The sequence below is a fragment of the Notamacropus eugenii genome, chromosome 4 (assembly GCF_028372415.1).
Source record: "Notamacropus eugenii isolate mMacEug1 chromosome 4, mMacEug1.pri_v2, whole genome shotgun sequence".
In the NCBI taxonomy this organism is placed as follows: domain Eukaryota; kingdom Metazoa; phylum Chordata; class Mammalia; order Diprotodontia; family Macropodidae; genus Notamacropus; species Notamacropus eugenii.
In genome coordinates this window covers 247,444,627-247,468,578 of record NC_092875.1, presented here as the reverse complement: position 1 = coordinate 247,468,578, position 23,952 = coordinate 247,444,627, and the positions used below count along the sequence as shown (strand labels likewise).

At 39.5% G+C, this 23,952-nt stretch overlaps 1 protein-coding gene across 1 annotated transcript in view; it reads left to right on the top strand.

The window, feature by feature from the left end:
• TMEM241 (transmembrane protein 241) overlaps positions 1-23,952 on the top strand; it is a 208,670-nt gene that overhangs the window by 25,101 nt on the left and 159,617 nt on the right. Inside the window, exons 5-6 of the mRNA XM_072604385.1 lie at positions 1,112-1,138; positions 14,983-15,001. Of these exons, the coding sequence (XP_072460486.1) occupies positions 1,112-1,138; positions 14,983-15,001 (46 nt within the window). The remainder of the gene's footprint in view (positions 1-1,111; positions 1,139-14,982; positions 15,002-23,952) is intronic.

The window sequence follows — 23,952 nt, the reverse complement described above, 5'->3', positions numbered from 1 at the left end:
TAGCAGTTAGTTTTAAAATCAACTAACAATATTTAAGAAATATTTTAGGATGTTTCTGAGGAAGTCAAGGGCATACACACATAGGGACATAATTCTTGGGTTATAGTTAAAACAATGTACTGTTTTGCCTTCCATAAACCCGTCCCTTTTCCATTTATTCATATCTGTAAACTCAAAATTACTCTGATCTTGTCCTTTTCTATCAGCTGCCTTGCTTATTCTGCCTCCACAATATCCCTCCCTCTCATCCTCTTCTGTCTTCTCATTGGGCCACTGTCTTCGTTCAGGCCCTTAGTTTTCACTTTTGACCGTTGCTGTAGCTTCCTAATTTTTCTCCTTGGGTCCAATTTCCTCATTTTCCTAAGTATCTTCTACACAAGTGCCGATTTCGTATTCCTAAGACAAATCTGACAATGTCCTTCTCCTGCTCAAATTTCTAGTATAATAATATTACAATGATAGTACCTGACAAATAGTACTGCAAGGTTTATCACATGCTTTTCTTCTCTTGCCTTTGTATCTTTTCACAGGCTGACCTCCCTGCCTTTGTCTTCACTCCTCTTGCTTGTAATGCAGAGTATCTTCACCCCTACTAGGGTAGGGTACTACCCCTATACTAATAGGAATTCTTTCTTGGTGCCCTGACTAATTTGTACTCACTCCTGCTTCATAGGATCTTGTACTTACTTGGTGACTACTTCACCTTGCCCTTGATCTCTTATTTAAAGGAGAAACTATTTTATGTCTAGAAATACAACTCAACAAAGGAAAGACTATTTTATATCTAGGAATACAAACTTAGAGGGGCAGCTAGGTGGCACAATGGATAGAGTTGATGGGCCTGGAGTCAGAAAGACTCATTTTTCTGAGTTCAAATCCAGTCTCAGACACTTACCAGCTGTGTGACCCTGGGCAAGTCACTTAACCCTCTTGGCCTCAGTTTCCTCATCTGTAAAATGAGCTAAAGAAGGAAATGACAAACCCCAGTTGGGGTTATGAAGAGTCTTATGACTGAAACAAGTGAACAACAACAGATCCCTAGAACTTATCACTGTATACATAGCAATCAATAATAGCTTGCATTTATATAGAACTTTAAAGTTTTGCCAAGTTTTATATCCTTTATCTCAATAGGGAGGTACTATTATTATCCCCATTTTTCAGATGAGGAAAAGGAGTGTGAGAATAGTTAAATAACTTGCCCATGGCCCCTCTGCTGGTAAATATTGGAGGCAGGATTTGAATCCAGAGCCTCCTAACTTCAAGAACAGCACTTTTCCCATTTTCCCATTGTTTGCAGTGCTTGCTGACTTGCAGTGGAGGATCCAAAGCATGGATTTAGTACCCCAATGATAGTCTTCATGGACTCAGCACCGTCTCATTTTATATATGAGACCTTTGGACTCATTATTAGAGTCCATATTCTGAATGACTGTTATGCCTTGTTCTACCTTATCATTAGGTGAGGGAAACTTTATTTAATGTTTTTTTTTGTTTGTTTTTTGTTTTTTGCAGGAAACCAGTCTTTACAGAACTAGGATTAAAAGTCACTTTATACTAAGGGACATACTGACATTACTTCTATATTCCATCTTTGGTGGTCTCATAAGAGGGCTCCTGGATATATCCTGTCTCCCTTTCTTCATATTAATCAAGAAGAGATCCCCTTTTCTTTCTTAACTATTCTGTTTCACTTAATCATTTTAGGTAGCTAGTGAATTTAGATTTCCTAATATCACAGTAGATTTCCTAATATCTCATTCATTCTTCTCTAGTTACAAACATACATACATTCTTCTCTAGTTCTCAAGTTACACACATTTATTGTACTTTGTAAACTTTAAAGCTTTATAAAAACCTCAGTTATTCTGAATGGAATTTAGAGGGGAAGAGGGCAAAGAAGGCTCCTTCAGTGTTTCCCCTGTGGGATCAAAAGAGGTGTTAGGATAAGTAGGTAGAAACAACTGAGGAGTTGTTCCCCAAAATGGAAATATATTTCAGCCCAAGGTGTATCTTTTTCTTGGGGGAAAAGATACAGTATATGGGGCTATCTTTTGTATAAAGTTTCCTTTTGGCACTTAAGTGGCATCTCCACCCCCCACCTTGGTTGGATCACAAGACGAGAGTCATCCTGGATTCTGCTCCATAGCAATGTTACAGTTTATCAAGGAGAGAATGATTCTGAGTGAAGAGGATGAGGATGGACAAACCAAGAACAAATGAAGAACAGAGAAAAGAAATGAGGTGAAGTGAGGGACAGAGTGTGCCGGTGATGGATCTGGTTGGAAGGTGTTCTTTGAAGGGAGAAAAAGTCGACATCCAACGCTTTTTCCTTCATCCAAACTGCCCTGCTTGTAGTCTTGTTATTTTTCCTGTTTAGAAATAACTGCCACAATCCACTGGGGGTCAGTAGAATATGGGGAATGTTTTAAAAATTCAGACCACTGAGCCTCGCAAGAAAAGAAGGGATAAATTTTGGAATGTTTTCAAGGAGCAGATGTTCACTTAATAATGCATGCTCTATTTGAAAAACAAGTGATTTAATTTAATTAGTTCTCATCTCAATTACAACAGTTTGATTATTCATGCCAACCAACTTATGCTAGCCTCCTGGGTTAACACTTAGTTCTTTGAGCTCTCAGCTACTAAAAAACACACCTGCAAAAACTCAGACAAGGCCACAATGCAAGGATTTGTGGTAATAAAAATGTGTTTACGTGCACATAAATCCAAAGTGGTAATAATTTCCAAACAGTGCCTTGTAAGGAACAATTAGGGTTTGAGGTAATCAACAAAACTATAAAATCTGCAAAGGGCTCTTAATCCTTCTGAATCTCGCTTTGGCTCATCTTGTGGCTAGTCATCACAACTTTCCTTAGGGGCTTGGTGGCCAGAGATGTTTGCAGGAGCCAGAATCTCCTAGAAATTTAACTTTAGGGACTAGGCCCAGTCTGGATCAGGCAGCAGAGATCTTATCTGAGGCAGGATCCAGCACTGATATTCTCAGTTGGTACGAGAGTAGATGGGTATTATGCTTTCTTAGGGACAAACACATATTTAAAGGTGCTTGTGGTAGAAGGTGCACGGTTAGTGTATCTGTCTATGTCTTGTTCCTGATGAATGAGAACTCTAAATGTTTGTTTTATTTCAGGCTTGAAAACAATTGATAGAGTGTGATTGAGTTTTTTTTAAAATTTTTTATTGTTTGGGGGTTTTTGGCATAGTGTAGTAAATACTTTGAAATTGAGAAGATTTGGGTTCAAATCTCACCTATGATTGTATTGGCAATATGACCTTGGATAGGTGACCTCAGCTCTCTAAAAATACAGGTTACAAAGTGAGTGCTGACTGGCACTGGTAGGCCTTTCCTCACCCAGAGCTTTCCTATCCTGCTAAATCATAGGTCCTGGTCCTGTTACCATTACTGTACAAAGCACCAAGTGTCTGTAAGATAAACCCATCCACCAAATTTTTACCTTCAGGCCAACTTTCTCTGAACCCCTGAAAAATGGAAATAATAATAATAAATACTCGCTCTACCTTCGTCATGTTGGCTGAGGCAAAATCAGAAGGCAGTGTAGATAAAGTACCTTGAAAACAGTGACATGCTATAAAATTCCAGCTTTTGGGGTAGCTAGATGGCACCGTGGATAGTGCTGGGCCTTCATCTTCCTAATTCAAATCTGGCCTCATACACTTACTAGCTATATGACACTGGGCAAGTCACTTAACTCTGTTTGTCTCAGTTTCTTCATCTTTAAAATGACCTGGAGAAGAAAATGGCAAATCACTCCAGTATCTTTGCCAAGAAAACCCCAAAGGGGGTCACAGAAAGTTGGAAATGACTGAACAACAAACATACTGGAAATTAAAGCAGATAAATTTTAAAAATATTAGCTCAGGAGGGAAGAGGAGGGTGTGAGGGAGGGAGAAAAATTTGGAACTCAAAATTTTCTAAACATAGTGCTAAAGAGTGTTTTTACATATCATTGGAAAAAATACTATTAAAGATGACTGAAAAGATCAAGTCATTTAAAGCAGCAACAATAAATTAACAACATGTCGACATAAACAACATATTCTTATGAAAATAACTATTTTCCAGTACAGAGAAGTTAATGAGAAGAGTAGCATTGTTCTATATATTGATAATAGCTGGCATTTGTATAGTACTTTAAGGTCTGGAGAACACTACAAGTATCATCTCATGTTGATTCTCCACAACCCTGAGCAGTAGGTGCTATTATTATCTTCATTTTACAGGTGAGGAAACTGTCACAGAGAAGCTGAGTGATTTACTCAGGCCATACAGCTAGTTTTTTTTTTTTTATTTAGCTTTTAACATTCATTTTCACAAAATTTTGGGTTACAAATTTTTCCCCTTTTCTCCCCTCCCCCCCCAAATGCCAAGCATTCTAATTGCCCCTATGACCAATCTGCTCTCCCTTCTATCATCCCTCTCTGCCCTTGTCTCTGTCTTCTCTTTTGTCCTGTAGGGCCAGATAGCTTTCTATACCCCTTTACCTGTATTTCTTATTTCCTAGTGGTAAGAACATTACAGTTGATCCTAACACTTTGAGTTCCAACTTCTTTAGCTCCCTCCCTCTCCACCCCTTCCCTTTGGAAGGCAAGCAATTCAATATAGGCCAAATCTGTGTAGTTTTGCAAATGACTTCCATAATAGTTGTGTTGTATAGGACTAACTATATTTCCCTCCATCCTATCCTGTCCCCCATTACTTCTATTCTCTTTTGATCCTATCCCTCCCCATGAGTGTTGACCTCAAATTGCACTCTCCTCCCCATGCCCTCCCTTCTATCATCCCCCCCCACTCTGCTTATCCCCTTATCCTCCACTTTCCTGTATTGTAAGATAGGTTTTCATACCAAAATGAGTAGGCATTTTATTCTTTCCTTTAGTGGAATGTGATGAGAGTAGACTTCATGTTTTTCTCTCACCTCCCCTCTTTATCCCTCCACTAATGAGTCTTTTGCTTGCCTCTTTTATGAGAGATAATTTGCCCCATTCAATTCTCCCTTTCTCCTCCCAATATCTTTCTCTCTCACTTCTTGATTTCATTTTTTTTTTAAGATATGATCCCATCCTCTTCAATTCACTCTGTGCACTCTGTCTCTATGTGTGTGTGCGTGTGTGCATGTGTGTGTGTGTAATCCCACCCAGTACCCAGATACTGAAATGTTTCAAGAGTTACAAATATTGTCTTTCCATGTAGGAATGTAAACAGTTCAACTTTAGTAAGTCCCTTATGACTTCTCTTTGCTGTTCACCTTTTCATGGTTCTCTTCATTCTTGTGTTTGGAAGTCAAATTTTCTTTTCAGCTCTGGTCTTTTCATCAAGAATGCTTGAAAGTCCTCTATTTCATTGAAAGACCAATTTTTCCCCTGAAGTATTATACTCAGTTTTGCTGGGTAGGTGATTCTTGGTTTTAGTCCTAGTTCCTTTGACTTCTGGAATATCCTATTCCATGCCCTTCGATCCCTTAATGTAGAAGCTGCTAGATCTTGTGTTATCCTGATTGTATTTCCACAATACTTGAATTGTTTCTTTCTAGCTGCTTGCAATATTTTCTCTTTCACCTGGGAGTTCTGGAATTTGGCCACAATGTTCCTAGGAGTTTCTCTTTTTGGATCTCTTTCAGGCGGTGTTCTGTGGATTCCTTGAATATTTATTTTGCCCTCTGGTTCTAGAATCTCAGGGCAGTTTTCCTTGATAATTTCATGAAAGATGATGTCTAGGCTCTTTTTCTGATCATGGCTTTCAGGTAGGCCCATAATTTTTAAATTGTCTCTCCTGGCTCTATTTTCCAGGTCAGTTGTTTTTCCAATGAGATATTTCACATTATCTTCCATTTTTTCATTCTTTTGGTTTTGTTTTGTGATTTCTTGGTTTCTCATAAAGTCATTAGCCTCCATCTGTTCCATTCTAATTTTGATAGAACTATTTTCTTCAGTGAGCTTTTGAATCTCCTTTTCCATTTGGCTAATTCTGCTTTTGTTTTTTTTTTTTTTTATTTTATTTTTATTTTTTTATTTTTTTTTTTATTTAGCTTTTAACATTCATTTTCACAAAATTTTGGGTTACAAATTTTTCCCCTTTTCTCCCCTCCCCCTCCAAACGCCAAGCATTCTAATTGCCCCTATGACCAATCTGCTCTCTCTTCTATCATCCCTCTCTGCCCTTGTCTCTGTCTTCTCTTTTGTCCTGTAGGGCCAGATAGCTTTCTATACCCCTTTACCTGTATTTCTTATTTCCTAGTGGTAAGAACATTACAGTTGATCCTAACACTTTGAGTTCCAACTTCTTTAGCTCCCTCCCTCTCCACCCCTTCCCTTTGGAAGGCAAGCAATTCAATATAGGCCAAATCTGTGTAGTTTTGCAAATGACTTCCATAATAGTTGTGTTGTATAGGACTAACTATATTTCCCTCCATCCTATCCTGTCCCCCATTACTTCTATTCTCTTTTGATCCTATCCCTCCCCATGAGTGTTGACCTCAAATTGCACTCTCCTCCCCATGCCCTCCCTTCTATCATCCCCCCCCACTCTGCTTATCCCCTTATCCTCCACTTTCCTGTATTGTAAGATAGGTTTTCATACCAAAATGAGTAGGCATTTTATTCTTTCCTTTAGTGGAATGTGATGAGAGTAGACTTCATGTTTTTCTCTCACCTCCCCTCTTTATCCCTCCACTAATGAGTCTTTTGCTTGCCTCTTTTATGAGAGATAATTTGCCCCATTCAATTCTCCCTTTCTCCTCCCAATATCTTTCTCTCTCACTTCTTGATTTCATTTTTTTTTTTAAGATATGATCCCATCCTCTTCAATTCACTCTGTGCACTCTGTCTCTATGTGTGTGTGCGTGTGTGCATGTGTGTGTGTGTAATCCCACCCAGTACCCAGATACTGAAATGTTTCAAGAGTTACAAATATTGTCTTTCCATGTAGGAATGTAAACAGTTCAACTTTAGTAAGTCCCTTATGACTTCTCTTTGCTGTTCACCTTTTCATGGTTCTCTTCATTCTTGTGTTTGGAAGTCAAATTTTCTTTTCAGCTCTGGTCTTTTCATCAAGAATGCTTGAAAGTCCTCTATTTCATTGAAAGACCAATTTTTCCCCTGAAGTATTATACTCAGTTTTGCTGGGTAGGTGATTCTTGGTTTTAGTCCTAGTTCCTTTGACTTCTGGAATATCCTATTCCATGCCCTTCGATCCCTTAATGTAGAAGCTGCTAGATCTTGTGTTATCCTGATTGTATTTCCACAATACTTGAATTGTTTCTTTCTAGCTGCTTGCAATATTTTCTCTTTCACCTGGGAGTTCTGGAATTTGGCCACAATGTTCCTAGGAGTTTCTCTTTTTGGATCTCTTTCAGGCGGTGTTCTGTGGATTCCTTGAATATTTATTTTGCCCTCTGGTTCTAGAATCTCAGGGCAGTTTTCCTTGATAATTTCATGAAAGATGATGTCTAGGCTCTTTTTCTGATCATGGCTTTCAGGTAGGCCCATAATTTTTAAATTGTCTCTCCTGGCTCTATTTTCCAGGTCAGTTGTTTTTCCAATGAGATATTTCACATTATCTTCCATTTTTTCATTCTTTTGGTTTTGTTTTGTGATTTCTTGGTTTCTCATAAAGTCATTAGCCTCCATCTGTTCCATTCTAATTTTGATAGAACTATTTTCTTCAGTGAGCTTTTGAATCTCCTTTTCCATTTGGCTAATTCTGCTTTTGTTTTTTTTTTTTTTATTTTATTTTTATTTTTTTATTTTTTTTTTTATTTAGCTTTTAACATTCATTTTCACAAAATTTTGGGTTACAAATTTTTCCCCTTTTCTCCCCTCCCCCTCCAAACGCCAAGCATTCTAATTGCCCCTATGACCAATCTGCTCTCTCTTCTATCATCCCTCTCTGCCCTTGTCTCTGTCTTCTCTTTTGTCCTGTAGGGCCAGATAGCTTTCTATACCCCTTTACCTGTATTTCTTATTTCCTAGTGGTAAGAACATTACAGTTGATCCTAACACTTTGAGTTCCAACTTCTTTAGCTCCCTCCCTCTCCACCCCTTCCCTTTGGAAGGCAAGCAATTCAATATAGGCCAAATCTGTGTAGTTTTGCAAATGACTTCCATAATAGTTGTGTTGTATAGGACTAACTATATTTCCCTCCATCCTATCCTGTCCCCCATTACTTCTATTCTCTTTTGATCCTATCCCTCCCCATGAGTGTTGACCTCAAATTGCACTCTCCTCCCCATGCCCTCCCTTCTATCATCCCCCCCCACTCTGCTTATCCCCTTATCCTCCACTTTCCTGTATTGTAAGATAGGTTTTCATACCAAAATGAGTAGGCATTTTATTCTTTCCTTTAGTGGAATGTGATGAGAGTAGACTTCATGTTTTTCTCTCACCTCCCCTCTTTATCCCTCCACTAATGAGTCTTTTGCTTGCCTCTTTTATGAGAGATAATTTGCCCCATTCAATTCTCCCTTTCTCCTCCCAATATCTTTCTCTCTCACTTCTTGATTTCATTTTTTTTTTTAAGATATGATCCCATCCTCTTCAATTCACTCTGTGCACTCTGTCTCTATGTGTGTGTGCGTGTGTGCATGTGTGTGTGTGTAATCCCACCCAGTACCCAGATACTGAAATGTTTCAAGAGTTACAAATATTGTCTTTCCATGTAGGAATGTAAACAGTTCAACTTTAGTAAGTCCCTTATGACTTCTCTTTGCTGTTCACCTTTTCATGGTTCTCTTCATTCTTGTGTTTGGAAGTCAAATTTTCTTTTCAGCTCTGGTCTTTTCATCAAGAATGCTTGAAAGTCCTCTATTTCATTGAAAGACCAATTTTTCCCCTGAAGTATTATACTCAGTTTTGCTGGGTAGGTGATTCTTGGTTTTAGTCCTAGTTCCTTTGACTTCTGGAATATCCTATTCCATGCCCTTCGATCCCTTAATGTAGAAGCTGCTAGATCTTGTGTTATCCTGATTGTATTTCCACAATACTTGAATTGTTTCTTTCTAGCTGCTTGCAATATTTTCTCTTTCACCTGGGAGTTCTGGAATTTGGCCACAATGTTCCTAGGAGTTTCTCTTTTTGGATCTCTTTCAGGCGGTGTTCTGTGGATTCCTTGAATATTTATTTTGCCCTCTGGTTCTAGAATCTCAGGGCAGTTTTCCTTGATAATTTCATGAAAGATGATGTCTAGGCTCTTTTTCTGATCATGGCTTTCAGGTAGGCCCATAATTTTTAAATTGTCTCTCCTGGCTCTATTTTCCAGGTCAGTTGTTTTTCCAATGAGATATTTCACATTATCTTCCATTTTTTCATTCTTTTGGTTTTGTTTTGTGATTTCTTGGTTTCTCATAAAGTCATTAGCCTCCATCTGTTCCATTCTAATTTTGATAGAACTATTTTCTTCAGTGAGCTTTTGAATCTCCTTTTCCATTTGGCTAATTCTGCTTTTGTTTTTTTTTTTTTTATTTTATTTTTATTTTTTTATTTTTTTTTTTATTTAGCTTTTAACATTCATTTTCACAAAATTTTGGGTTACAAATTTTTCCCCTTTTCTCCCCTCCCCCTCCAAACGCCAAGCATTCTAATTGCCCCTATGACCAATCTGCTCTCTCTTCTATCATCCCTCTCTGCCCTTGTCTCTGTCTTCTCTTTTGTCCTGTAGGGCCAGATAGCTTTCTATACCCCTTTACCTGTATTTCTTATTTCCTAGTGGTAAGAACATTACAGTTGATCCTAACACTTTGAGTTCCAACTTCTTTAGCTCCCTCCCTCTCCACCCCTTCCCTTTGGAAGGCAAGCAATTCAATATAGGCCAAATCTGTGTAGTTTTGCAAATGACTTCCATAATAGTTGTGTTGTATAGGACTAACTATATTTCCCTCCATCCTATCCTGTCCCCCATTACTTCTATTCTCTTTTGATCCTATCCCTCCCCATGAGTGTTGACCTCAAATTGCACTCTCCTCCCCATGCCCTCCCTTCTATCATCCCCCCCCACTCTGCTTATCCCCTTATCCTCCACTTTCCTGTATTGTAAGATAGGTTTTCATACCAAAATGAGTAGGCATTTTATTCTTTCCTTTAGTGGAATGTGATGAGAGTAGACTTCATGTTTTTCTCTCACCTCCCCTCTTTATCCCTCCACTAATGAGTCTTTTGCTTGCCTCTTTTATGAGAGATAATTTGCCCCATTCAATTCTCCCTTTCTCCTCCCAATATCTTTCTCTCTCACTTCTTGATTTCATTTTTTTTTTTAAGATATGATCCCATCCTCTTCAATTCACTCTGTGCACTCTGTCTCTATGTGTGTGTGCGTGTGTGCATGTGTGTGTGTGTAATCCCACCCAGTACCCAGATACTGAAATGTTTCAAGAGTTACAAATATTGTCTTTCCATGTAGGAATGTAAACAGTTCAACTTTAGTAAGTCCCTTATGACTTCTCTTTGCTGTTCACCTTTTCATGGTTCTCTTCATTCTTGTGTTTGGAAGTCAAATTTTCTTTTCAGCTCTGGTCTTTTCATCAAGAATGCTTGAAAGTCCTCTATTTCATTGAAAGACCAATTTTTCCCCTGAAGTATTATACTCAGTTTTGCTGGGTAGGTGATTCTTGGTTTTAGTCCTAGTTCCTTTGACTTCTGGAATATCCTATTCCATGCCCTTCGATCCCTTAATGTAGAAGCTGCTAGATCTTGTGTTATCCTGATTGTATTTCCACAATACTTGAATTGTTTCTTTCTAGCTGCTTGCAATATTTTCTCTTTCACCTGGGAGTTCTGGAATTTGGCCACAATGTTCCTAGGAGTTTCTCTTTTTGGATCTCTTTCAGGCGGTGTTCTGTGGATTCCTTGAATATTTATTTTGCCCTCTGGTTCTAGAATCTCAGGGCAGTTTTCCTTGATAATTTCATGAAAGATGATGTCTAGGCTCTTTTTCTGATCATGGCTTTCAGGTAGGCCCATAATTTTTAAATTGTCTCTCCTGGCTCTATTTTCCAGGTCAGTTGTTTTTCCAATGAGATATTTCACATTATCTTCCATTTTTTCATTCTTTTGGTTTTGTTTTGTGATTTCTTGGTTTCTCATAAAGTCATTAGCCTCCATCTGTTCCATTCTAATTTTGATAGAACTATTTTCTTCAGTGAGCTTTTGAATCTCCTTTTCCATTTGGCTAATTCTGCTTTTGAAAGCATTCTTCTCCTCATTGGCTTTTTGAACCTCTTTTGCCAATTGAGTTAGGCTAGTTTTCAAGGTGTTATTTTCGTCAACATTTTTTTGGGTCTCCTTTAGCAGGGAGCTGATTTGCTGTTCATGCTTTGACTTCATGTCTCTCATTTCTCTTCCCAGCTTTTCCTCCACCTCTCTAACTTGATTTTCAAAATTCTTTTTGAGCTCTTCCATGGCCTGTGCCCATTGAGTGGGCTGGGACACAGAAGCCTTGATTTCTGTGTCTTTGCCTGATGGTAAGCATTGTTCTTCCTCATCAGAAAGGAAGGGAGGAAATGCCTGTTCACCAAGAAAGTAACCTTCTATAGTCTTATTTCTTTTCCCTTTTCTGGGCATTTTCCCAGCCAGTGACTTGACCTCTGAATATTTTCCTCACACCCACCTCACCTCCTGATCCTCCCAGCCAGTGTTTGGGGTCTGAGATTCAAATGCTGCTTCCAGCCTCAGGGCTTTGGGCGGGGGCAGGGCTGCTATTCAGTGTGAGATTAAATTCAGATGCTCAGGTGAGGGCAGGGCTGCCTCTCAGGCTCAGTTCCCTCAGGGAGTTTATGCACAGACCTTCAACAATGGATCCAGGCTCCTGCCTGCTTGGAGAGCCCTGGTCTGCCGCTGCCCCTCAGCTTCTGTCTCCCGAGGGGGCCCGAGCCATGGGGGCACCCCACTCCCCCCTCGACCCGCCAAAGGGACTCTCTCACAGACCCCCGTCACCTGTGGGTGGAGGTACTTGTGCGGCCGCTGGAGATCCCGTCCCTGAAGCCCGCTCGGATCTGTTCCTCTCGGTGCCGCGGCCACACAGGGCTGTACTCAGCTCCCAGTCCCGGCGCCCAGTCCGCAGCACGAAGGACCTTTTATGAGAGGTTTGCAGGTCTCTCCGGAACAGAAATCTCCCTCGCTCCAATGTTCTGTGGCCTCTGGGTGCAGAATTCGCCGTGAGTTACTTCTTTGTAGTTGTTCTATGGGTTGTGGGTTCGGAGCTATGTGTATGTGCGTCTTTCTACTACGCCATCTTGCATACAGCTAGTTTTGAAGTTGAATTTTGAACTCAGGTCACCCTTACTCCAGATCCAGTGTGCTATCTGTTGTGCCACCTAGCTGTTCATTTTTTGCAAATCTCTTCAATGTCTGACTTAATACAAGTTAGTTGGATTCACATATTGACTTCTGCATTCAGCCTTTTGTGATAATAGTGTTTTGGTTGAAATTTATGAAGAAAGTACAATCTTAACCCAGATAAGTAGGTGGAAAAAGGAGGACCCCCAGTGGTCTGTGGATCACCCTTTGAGAACTGCTACCTTAGAGATTTTAATTTCTCTTATTAGTGATTTGGAGAATTTTTTTTCCCATATAGTTACTGATAGTCTATATTTCCTTCTTTGAAAACTGCTCATATGGGAAATGGCTTCTGCCCTTCTGCCCTCCCTTTGTTCCTTCCTTCCTTCCATCCTTCCTTCCTTCCTTCCTTCCTTCCTTCCTTCCTTCCTTCCTTCCTTCCTTCCTTCCTTCCATCCATCCTTCCTTCCTTCCATCCTTCCTTCCTTCCTTCCTTCCTTCCTTCCTTCCTTCCTTCCTTCCTTCCTTCCTTCCTTCCTTCCTTCCTTCCTTCCATCCATCCTTCCTTCCTTCCATCCTTCCTTCCTTCTATCCTTCCTTCCATTCTCTATATATCTTAAATATAGAATTTAAGGATGTAATTGAAGCAAACGCTTTCCTCTTTCTACTGTTTCTTTTATCTTAAATGTTTTTTGCGAAAGCTTTTTTATTTTATTTAATAAAGTTGTTTGTTTTGTTCTTTCATGATCACCTTTATCCCTTGCTTAGTTAAGAATTCTTCCCCTATTCATAGAACTGAAAGATATTTCCATTCTCCAGTGGCTTTTATATTTTAGGCAGTGTATTTATTTGACTCTTACTGTAGCGTATGGGGTAAGATGCTGGTCTGAATCTATTTCCTGCCAAATTATTTGTTAGTTTTCCTTGAAGTTCCTGTTAAATAAGGAAGCCTTTCCTTAGTAGTGTGTATTTTGGGGTTTATAGAACAATGAGCTACAGTGTCCAGTTTCTTTTGGGTCTTGCTTATCTTTTTGATTGGTCTACTTTTCTGCTTTTTAACCAATACCAAGGTTTTGATGATTTACTGCTTTATAATATAGCCTAAAATTTGGTAATTGGAGCCCTGCTCACTCCTAGTTTTCCCCCCATTATTTTCCTTGAGATTTTAGATCTTTTATTCCTATGAAAATTTTTGTTGTTGTTCCTTCCAATAAATATAAAATCGTTCTGCAGAAGGGAGCAACATATCAAAATGCCAAGCCATTTGAAAAAAAATATACAGAGTATTGGAATTTAAGGAGATTTGTTAGCAGGGATAAATATTAGTTTTATTGGTTTACCAGCCAAATGCTGAAAGGATTCTTGATGATTGGCAGAGCTAATTAGAATTTCAAAGTAGGCATGTAATTATAATAGGATCATCAGTAGGTTAGCCCAACACCTTATCCATAGCAGTTTAACTCCCTAGTAACCAAATTCAGTTATACCAAAGACCATTAGAATTTTTTTCAAAAATATTTTCACTTCTGTAAGAATTCCTTTTAAAATTTTTTTTTAATATAGCACAATGAGCATGTCCACACCTTACTTTTCTCCTTCTACCTCAGTTGAGTCCCAACAAGCCAATTGAGAAGAATGATGGCTGCTATTTGACTAACACCATCAGAAGGGAAAGGCAGAGGAAAGAATGAAGGAGGTAGAGACAGAGATAGAGATGAGAACACTTTTTATTCTCCCAGATGGTTGGAACCTTCTGGATAATATAAATAGGAAAACATGGTCAGAACTGGTTGTATAAAACATTAGGTGTTACAACCTCAGGGTAGGATTTTTGGTGTTGCCAAGTCTTTGGAGGTTCGCTTGCTGTTGACAGTGGCAGTCTGCCAGGGGGTAAATTTTACAGAGGAAAGTAAATCTTGCATTTTTTCCTTCAGATTGTGGGGGTAAGGAAATATAGGGCACCTTTTCAAGTGTGATTAATACCAGTGCTTACTGGGATATGAGGGGATAGATCATAACAGTATATGTTCAGGGTAGACCTTTCTATATTATTAGAGGTGCCCAGAAGTGGGGCCATGGATAGAGATTCGGAGCTATAGGTAATGTTTGTAAAACTGTTTGCCAGGGGCCCAACATATCAGAAATGGGCACATAATTTATAGAGAAAGATGGCATTTCTGGATCTTAAATTGTTGTCTTCTTGGGACTTGAGGAAGCCAAGAGAAGAAAACAAAAATCTGTTTATTTCACCAAGATCTCCCACCTGTTGGCTGTGGTCCTTAGGGTTTTGTCGTTATAAGGGATGATTCCTTTCTCTCTGTAAAATGCCTATAATTATTTATACAGTCACATGGAGAAAATATAATCTTCCATAATAGAGAAGGCGAGGATTTAAAAAAATATCAACAATTCTCTAATAAATACTATTTTAAAATTTGAATAATACTTGATTTTCCCCCCAGTGTTTTCCCTGTTGTTCACAGTATCCATGACAGTAGTATTGCCCATTTCAGTTCTTGGATTTATGTGAAAAGATTTCCTATCCTGTGCTGACTACAAAACAAGTAGGGTCCCATTGGCGATGGAGTCCCTCTTTTCTTTATCCTGTGCAGGGTTTTTCTGAGCAGTATTTGCACCCATGTGTGGCAGCCAGCTCACAGCTTAATTACAAGTAGTTTTTGTTTGTCACGACTGGTAAATAGTGCAGGGAATATGTAACAACTTCCTTGAATGGTATTATAGTTTTTTCCCAGGATATTGTTTATTATATACCTTCATAAATGTTGACTCCATGCTTTGTCATTCTGAGCTGTTTTCATTAAAGTCCAGAATGAGTTTGTCTTACATTTTATGATAGAACAGTCCTCCCAGCATTACCACTAGAAGGCTTCTGCTCACAAAAGTGATCAAAAAAAGAGGGAAAGGACCCTAAAGTATAAAAACACTTGTAGCAGCTCTTTTTTTGTGGTAGCAAAAAACTAGAAACAATGTGGTTGCCTATCAACTTGGGGATAACTGACCAACTTATGATAGGTAAATGTAATGGAATGTTATTGTACCATGACTTGATGAAAGGAATGATTTCAGAGAATCCCAAGAAGACTTGTATGAACTGGTACAGAGTAAAATGAGCTGAACCAGGAGAACAATTTATATGATAACACCAACATTTTAAAGACAATTGTGAAAGACTTAAGAAGTTTGGTCAATGAAATGATCAAACACAACTCCAGAGAAATGGTGTGATGTTGTATGATGCTTTCCACCTTTTGGCAGAGGGGTGATGGACTAAGGGGTGCAGGCTGAGATCTGCACATTCAGACATAACCGTTTTGTGAATTTGTTTTGCATGGCCATATTTATTTGTTACAAGGAATGCTTTTTTTTTTCTTTTTTGGTGGGGGAAAGTTGGGGAGAGTGGTACCAATGGTAATGTTAAAAAAAAAAAAGGAAGAAAAGTTGTCAATTAATCTTTTAAAAAATCAAAAGAAAGCAGAAGGAATTTCAGAAGGGGACACAGGCAAGCAGGACAGTGTTGGAACTACTCTGTTAAATTTGAATTGTACCAAGAAACCAAAACAAGACCCCAAGATATAGGGGGGCAGCTGGAAGATTCAATGGATAGAGTAGTGGGCTGGGAACCAGGAAGATCCACCTTCCTGAGTTCAAATCTAGCCTCAGACATCAACCAACTCTGTGACTCTGGGCAAGTCACTTAACCTTCTTTGCCTCAGGTTCCTCACCTGTCAAATGAACTGGAGAAGGAAATGGCAAGTCACTCCAGTATCTGCCAGGAAAACTGCAAATGGGGTTGAAGAGTCAAACATGACCAAAATGATTGAGCAACAACAACAAAAAGCTGTATGTGATGGAAAAAATGAACGTAACAGAATTTCTCTATCTGATCTCCTTTGTTTTTCTTTGTCTATTGAAATATTAATGTGTGTTGATATTTAAGGAGTTTGTAACAAAAAAAAATAAAAACCTGCCATATGTTCAGTCCAGTCCATATTCAATAATTCAGTACACAGTTCCACACACTCATGAGTCCCATTTCTAGTTGACTTCCATTGCATAATCTGAGAAATTTTTTCCTCAAATTTGATAGGATTACATTCTTCAAACTCTGCTTGCTTTAACTGTATTAAATTTACTTTTTTTAAAAAAAGAATATGGTTTAAGCCAATGGTTACACCCAACATTTGTGCAAAAGTCTTTCTTCCCAAGTATTTAATTTGTTTGGTAGTTTCTAGTTGAGAGAGGGATTCTTTTTGAATTAGGCTTTGTATTCCATATCTCTCTCCTACTGAAGTGTATTCAGTCATATAAGGTTAGGATGATGGTTATCAGGAAACCTAGCAAAAGCAGAGTTATCACCCCTATGAATTATAGTGAAAATATAATATTCCTTTGCGCAGCCAAGTAGAACAGGGAATAGAATCAGGGCCTGCAGTCAGCAAGACTCATCTTCCCGAGTTCAAATCTGGCCCCAGAGACTAATTGTGTGACCCTGGGCAAGTCACTTAACCCTGCTTGCCTCAGTTTCCTCATCTGTAAAAATGAATTGGAGAAGGAAATGTCAAACTACTCCGTTGTCTTTGCCAAGAAAACTCTAAATGAGGTCATGAAGAGTTGGCCATGACTGAAAAACAACTGAACAACAAATAATTTTCCTAATTTTTCATTAAGTGGATATCTTCATTGACAGTATCTCAAAAAAAGCATAGATAAATCAAACCACTGTCATGCATGAGAAAACTATTTCCCCTGCTTTGTTGATTAAGAAATGGAGGCCGAAAGAAGTGATTTGCCTTATGTCTCTTGGATAATGATTATTATAGCTGTGGAGTGTGTTTAGTCATTTTTATTCATGTCTGACTCTTCATGACCCCTTTTGGGGTTTTCTTGGCAAAGGTACTGGAGTGGCTCACCATTTTCTTCTCTAGCTCATTTTATAGATGAGGAAACTGAGGCAAACAGGGTTAAGTGTCTTGCCCATGGTCACACAACTAGTAAGTGTTTGAGGTTGGATTTGAACCCAGTTCTTCCTGACTCCAGGTCTGACATTCTATCCTCTGTGCCACCTAGCCACGCCCTAGATCTAGAACAGATTTCAAAGGCCCTCCAGTCCAACACCCCTCCTCATTTTACAGGAGAGGAAATTAAGGCCAAAGGAGGTTAAATAATTTGCCAAAGGTCATGCAGGTAGTCAACAGCAAATGTGCTCAAATCTATGTCTTCTGTCGTCAGAATTAGTATTTTTTTCTTTCTACCACTTAATGACAAAGCCAGGAATAGCACCTGGTTCTCCTAACTCCCAGCTCTAGGTCTTTTCCAATGGACCACATCACTCCTTGGCTGATCTAATGTTATCTGCATAGGGCCCAGTGTCCAGGAACTAGAGGGTGATTTATTTCTCCTCCTAGGTCATTTTTTTCCCCCTAGAGATACTTCTTAGCCTATTGACATTTCAGCATGATATAGTGGAGAGAGGCCTGAATTTCACCTGGGTCCCAATTTCTGTGCATCACTTGACCATATCTGTATGATCTTGGGCAAGCAACTTCAGCCGTCTGAAAGTCCGTTTCATTATAAAATCAGGAGATTGGCTTAGCTGACCTCTAAGGGCCTTTCCAACTCAAAAAGTCTGTTCCTCTGATCATTGTCAGTTGTCATACACATTGCCAGTAGCTGCATATGACCCACAACACTTCTAGAGTGTGACCAGGAGGCAGATTAAAATGTAATTGTAATTAAAATGTACAATAAATAAAAATATAATAGAACATAGGTAATGTTATTATGTGGGTTTCTAAGTCAATAAGAAGCATCAGGGATCATTATGTAAAGTTTAGTGGCCATGTTTCTATCCAAGATTGACACTATTAATCTAGTCTGGATTTTATTTACTGTCAGGGAACCTTCCTCAAAGAATAAGGGCAGAATATAGGAGCAGTGGGAGTTTTAAGGCTTCCTGAGAAAAAGAAAGCCCAGAACAGTGATAATAGCTTATTTTTATATAGTACTCAGATTCATAAAGCACTTTCCCCATAGCAACTCTATGAGATAGCTTGTATAAATATGATTATACTTAACTTTACAGAGAGGTTAGATTACTTGACATAGTGTCTGAACTAGGATTTACTCTCTTATCTGACTTCCAGTCCTATAGAACGTTGACTCTTAAAAAAAACAAGTTGATTTACTGATACCTTTTGTTTTCATATAAACTGTATTCCCTACAGCATCTCTACCCCTGTCCACTCCCAGAGAAGCATCTCTTATAATACATAATAAATCATAAGAATTTTTAAAAGAGGAAGAAAAAAAGTTCAGTAAAACTAACCAGCATTTAGAAAAAATGATCTCTACAGGGGTTCTCCACCTTTGCAAAAAAGAGGTCAGGGCATGGGGAGTATTCTCCTGTCTTTTCTTTGGGGCCAGGCTTGGTCATTGTAATTTCACAGCATTCAGTCTGGGTTGTTTTGTTATTTTAATTAACACTTACATTGTTATAATCATCATATTTACTGTTTTCCTGGTTCTGCTCACTTCACTTTGAATTAGTTCATATAAGTCTTCCTTGCTTCTCTGTCTTTTTTCATAATCATCATTTTTGCAACATAGTAGTAATGTTACATTATATTCATGGGCCACCATTTGTTTAGCCATTCTACAACTGATAGGCACCTACATTTTGTACTTCTTTGCCACTATAAAAAAGTGCTGCTATAAATATTTTGGTGAATATAGGGACTTTTTTTTTGTCATTGACCTTGGAGCATATGCCCAGTATGTTGACTGTTAAGAAGAAGCAAACTTGAGTGGGAGACAGAGCTAAGATGGCATAGTAGCAGGAAGTGGTACATCAAGCTCTCCCACAAAAACTCCTTCCAATTGAACTAGAAAATGCACCAGCTTAAATTTTACTGGGGAGAGCCAGCAAAAGTCACAATGAGTCATTTGTCCAGCCTAGTTTGGCATAGAGAGTGAGACAGAGATCTGTGGACACTTGGGACAGGGTCAGATCAGGAGCATGTTGTGTTTGGAGCACTCCTACACCCAGGAAGAGGCCATGAATCAGAAAGAGAGGAGGTCCTAGACCCATACCAGGGTACCACTGGGATAGGTGACAACTGGCAGCTTTTTTTGGTCCACTACTGAGTTCTAACAGATCCACAATAGATTGAGAAAGTACCCAAGGGTGGTATTCCTGGGTAAGGAGACTCTGGGCAGTACTGAGAAAGGAGATTTCAGAATTTCAGAAGCAAACAAGAGCTGTATGACTCCAACACCAGGAGCAGAATGAGGACTGAGTTCCAGCATCTAGCCCACCCTGCAAAGAAATAACCAGGACAGGAATCCCAGATCAAAGGGGGACCTACAATTCTATCATTTTGAATGAACAAGTCTCTCTAGCTGGCTAATAGAGGCTGCCTACTGTCTACTATACTCTGCTGTCGACCAGTGACAGTCTGCTATCCCTCAGATCCAAACCCAGGTCAGGAATTTGCTGAGCTCAGACCAGGTGAGCAGTAACTTTTATTAGCCATCAGACCACTTTGGGAGCATTGAAAGTTTGCAGGTCCCCTGCTTGTCTTTGAGATCCTGGAATAACCTAACCCTCAATACCCCAAGAAAGCAGCACCAGATCCAGCTGAGACTTCCCCTCCAGAAATGCTAGCCCAGTTCTAACATCAAGCCCAAAGTGAAGAAATTGGCTGGAAGAATGGGTAAACAAAAAAAGAATCCCACTGGACACTCAAGACACAAATGCAGAAAAGAATGATGCCAAACATTTAAAGGCAAGACTCAAAGTAAGGGTGACTAATTTTCTGTTTCGAGTACAAATGAAAAGGGTGGGATTTTCAGTGGACTTTAAGTTCAATATGAGTCAACCATTGTACATGGTGGCCCAAGAATCTTTCTTAGGCCACATTAACTGAAGCATGATACTTAGGCTGAGGGTGGTGATAGTTTTTTTGTACCATGCCCTGGGTCAGTTGTGGGCACTGCATTTTAGGAAAAGCATTCATAAGCTGGAATGGGGTAATCAAGATGAAGAAAGGCTTGGAGGCTATTCCATAAGAAAGAAATGGGACATTTAGTCAAATCATCAGTTGCCTTCAAGTATTTGAATACCTGTTATGTAGCAAACATTTCCCTCCCAGTTAGGGGTGTGTCAGTAGAGTGGGATGCAGCTGCTTCCTCATTGAAGGTCTTCAAGTAGAGACTGGATGACCAGTTGGGGTTGCTGAAGAATGCATTCCTGTTAAGTACTGCTTGGATGAAACCTTTCACTTCCCTTCCAGCTCAGAGTTTGTGCTTCTAATGACTTTCAAATTATGTTGGAGATAACTTAGTTTAGCATCAATATCTGTCATTGATCTAATGGTGACCTAGGTACCAGTTCCCAAAGTGTCTGTATGGCCAATGGCACATGCAGAGATAAAAGATCTTTCCTGCTTTAGGGAGTTGTGTGTGTGTAATGCAAAGCAACAAATATTTCAGCAACTTGCCAAAATCTTTTTGGTTCAAGTCATGACTCTTGTTTTTGTTTTGTTTCTTTCCTCTAGTTTTTTTTTAAATTATGTTTTGAGGTAGAAGGTAAATAGACAAGATGTTCCCTAGCAGTGTTTTCTTTTCCTTCAGGTCTACTGACTTTTCAGTCTTAGTGGTGTCTCTTGGAATATCCAAGTCAGCAGGAGTTTGTTTTGTTTATTTTACAAGAGGGAATCAAGAACAAATATTTGCAACCTCGTTGACCTTGCATACCAAGGACCTGTGCCTCCAGCTGTACCAGCCTCTTTCCTTAAAGGAGCTGATCCATTCTTGAGGTTGATGTCTATGATCTATTCTTCCTACCACAACACCACACTTGGCTGTTTCTGCTTCAAGCTTGGATCGTAGCTACAATGCCCCTTGTCAGCTAGAACTAGAGACACTTAATGCTGAAGCCTTTTCCTGGAAGAAATTTAGCAACAAGCTGACCCTATTTGAGATATTAGAGAAAGTTTTGGCCCCAAAACAAGATTCTGTTTTCCCCACTCTGTTTGCCTTGGGGTTTAGATTTCAGACATCTCTTTACTCCAATGCTTCTGGGAGCCAGGGAATCTCTCACAGATGATTTGTGTTTTAATTTTGTCTTGTAGCAGGCAAGGAGCTGCCTGTCTTTGAGGGTTCAGCAACTGGAACAAAGGCAGGTATGATCCAATATGTGGGCGTGAGTGATGATGTGTCTGCACATGCACTCCAGACCTTTGAAGAACTTAGTTGTGGGCAGGTGCCATTCATGTTGGGCAATTTCCGATAACTGACACTCAGTGTTGGATTACCTGAAATGAATGCCTTTTGCTGGAATATCTTCATTTGTTTGTGTTGGTTGTTAAAATGACTAAGAGTTTCAATCACTAGATGCAAATCCATTTGTAAGTGACAGGCACTGGTGAGATATAGCATCAGTAATTTGTACCCTGGACTGTCCAGGGAAAAGGAGTGTTTTTCTTGTTTGGGACAAGATTACAGTATGTCAGTCACAAGCTGTAAATCACACTGCAAAGGCGGTGCCTAGTAGTGCCATAATTGAATCAAAGAAAATTTCTCCTTAGTCCTTGAAGATTCCCAGAAACTGAGTGTACAGGAAATGTCAGATTAATGGTTTAAGCAGCCATTGTGGGGCTGCAGAGATGGCTTTTCATCACTCTTCATCTGGCTCCTGTCCTGTGAGGAAATCATCCCTTCTGCTTTGGTTGGGTGGAGCTGTCAGGGACACTCGTCAAAAGAAACTTTCTTATTCAAACAGAAGGAACAACAATTGGTCATTTTTTTTTTTTTTTAACAATCTGGCACTAGTCTGGCTTTTATTTTTAACCTATTTGAGAGATAAAGAATGGCTCACTTATTTGCAGAGCTGTAACTAGGAATTTTTGCTCCCAGAATAATCACAAAACTATAGTTGGAAGAGATCTTAGAGGACATCTGCTCCACCCTGTTTATTTTACAGATAAGGTAACTGAGGCTCAGGGAGTTAAGATGACCTGCTGGTATTATGAAGGTATCATTAAGATTTAGGGGTAAGATTGGAGCCCAGGCTCTCTGACTCCAGAGCCAGTGAACGTTCTTTCTGTTTTACTACATTGTCTCCCCAAAGTCCGCCTAGAAGCAGCGGAGTGACGCAGTGGATTGAGCACTGTGCCTGGAGTCATGAAGACCTGAGTTCAAACATTTACTAGCTGTAGGACTCTGGGCAAGTTACTTATCCTTTGCCTCAGTTTCCTCAACTGTAAAATGAGGAGAATAATAGTACCTACCTGTTGAAGCTGTTTTGAGTATCAAATGAGATCATATTTATGAAATACTTAGTACAGCGTCTGGCCCATAGTAAGCACCACATAAATGCTTGTTTCCTTATCTACACAATACCACAAACCATTCCTTGGGCAGATGGTACAGAAGACACTCTCACTTAAAACTGAGGACTGTGGGACACAACCTCATAGGGGACCATAGGAAGCCTGGCACAAGGCTGCTGGGGACCCTGTTGTGTAGGGAGACCCTTGTAGGGAAAAAGGATCAGAGGTGGGGCAAGGAGGAAGCTCACCCCACCCCATTCCACAATCTGATCCTTACTATTTTAATTACTTATCCTTGCCAACTAGGTTGCCAACTAAACTCTTGTTGCTTCTACACTCCTGAAGGATTTCGAGTTTTCCCAGCACCTTTTAAATTCAGGACCCTGGGTGGAATTCTTCCCCCTCCCCTCCACTCTTGTTTGACTCTGGTTAACATTCAAAATTTCTTGTTTCTTCTGCTTGTAATACTCTCAGTTTCCAACTGATATCTTATTTCATAGAAGCAGTGATGCTAAGTGGATCATTCAGAAATTTAAAGGGAAAATTAAATAGATATGTAGTTTTCCTTTCCTTTCCTTTCCTTTCCTTTCCTTTCCTTTCCTTTCCTTTCCTTTCCTTTCCTTCCTTTCCTTTCCTTTCCCCTTTCCTTTCCCCTTTCCTTTCCCCTTTCCTTTCCCCTTTCCTTTCCTTTTCCCTTTCCTTTCCTTTCCTTTCCTTTCCTTTCCTTTCCTTTCCTTTCCTTTCCTTTCCTTTCCTTTCCTTTCCTTTCCTTTCCCCTTTCCTTTCCCCTTTCCTTTCCTTTCCTTTCCCCTTTCCTTTCCTTTCCTTTCCCCTTTCCTTTCCCCTTTCCTTTCCCCTTTCCTTTCCCCTTTCCTTTCCTTTCCCCTTTCCTTTCCCCTTTCCTTTCCTTTCCCCTTTCCTTTCCTTTCCTTTCCTTTCCCCTTTCCTTTCCCCTTTCCTTTCCCCTTTCCTTTCCCCTTTCCTTTCCTTTCCTTTCCTTTCCTTTCCTTTCCTTTCCTTTCCTTTCCTTTCCTTTCCTTTCCTTTCCTTTCCTTTCCTTTCCTTTCCTTTCCTTTCCTTTCCTTTCCTTTCCTTTCCTTTCCTTTCCCCTTTCCTTTCCTTTCCTGAAAGACTAAGGGAGGACTTTGCCTGACTCATTTTTCATTGCATACACAAACATATCTCACACATAATCTGTCAGCTACTGTCAAATCATCACTTATAACCTATGTCATCTCTCTGTAGGCTCTGCTATTAATTAGTTGTGTTTCTTATGACTGACATGCTGGTTGG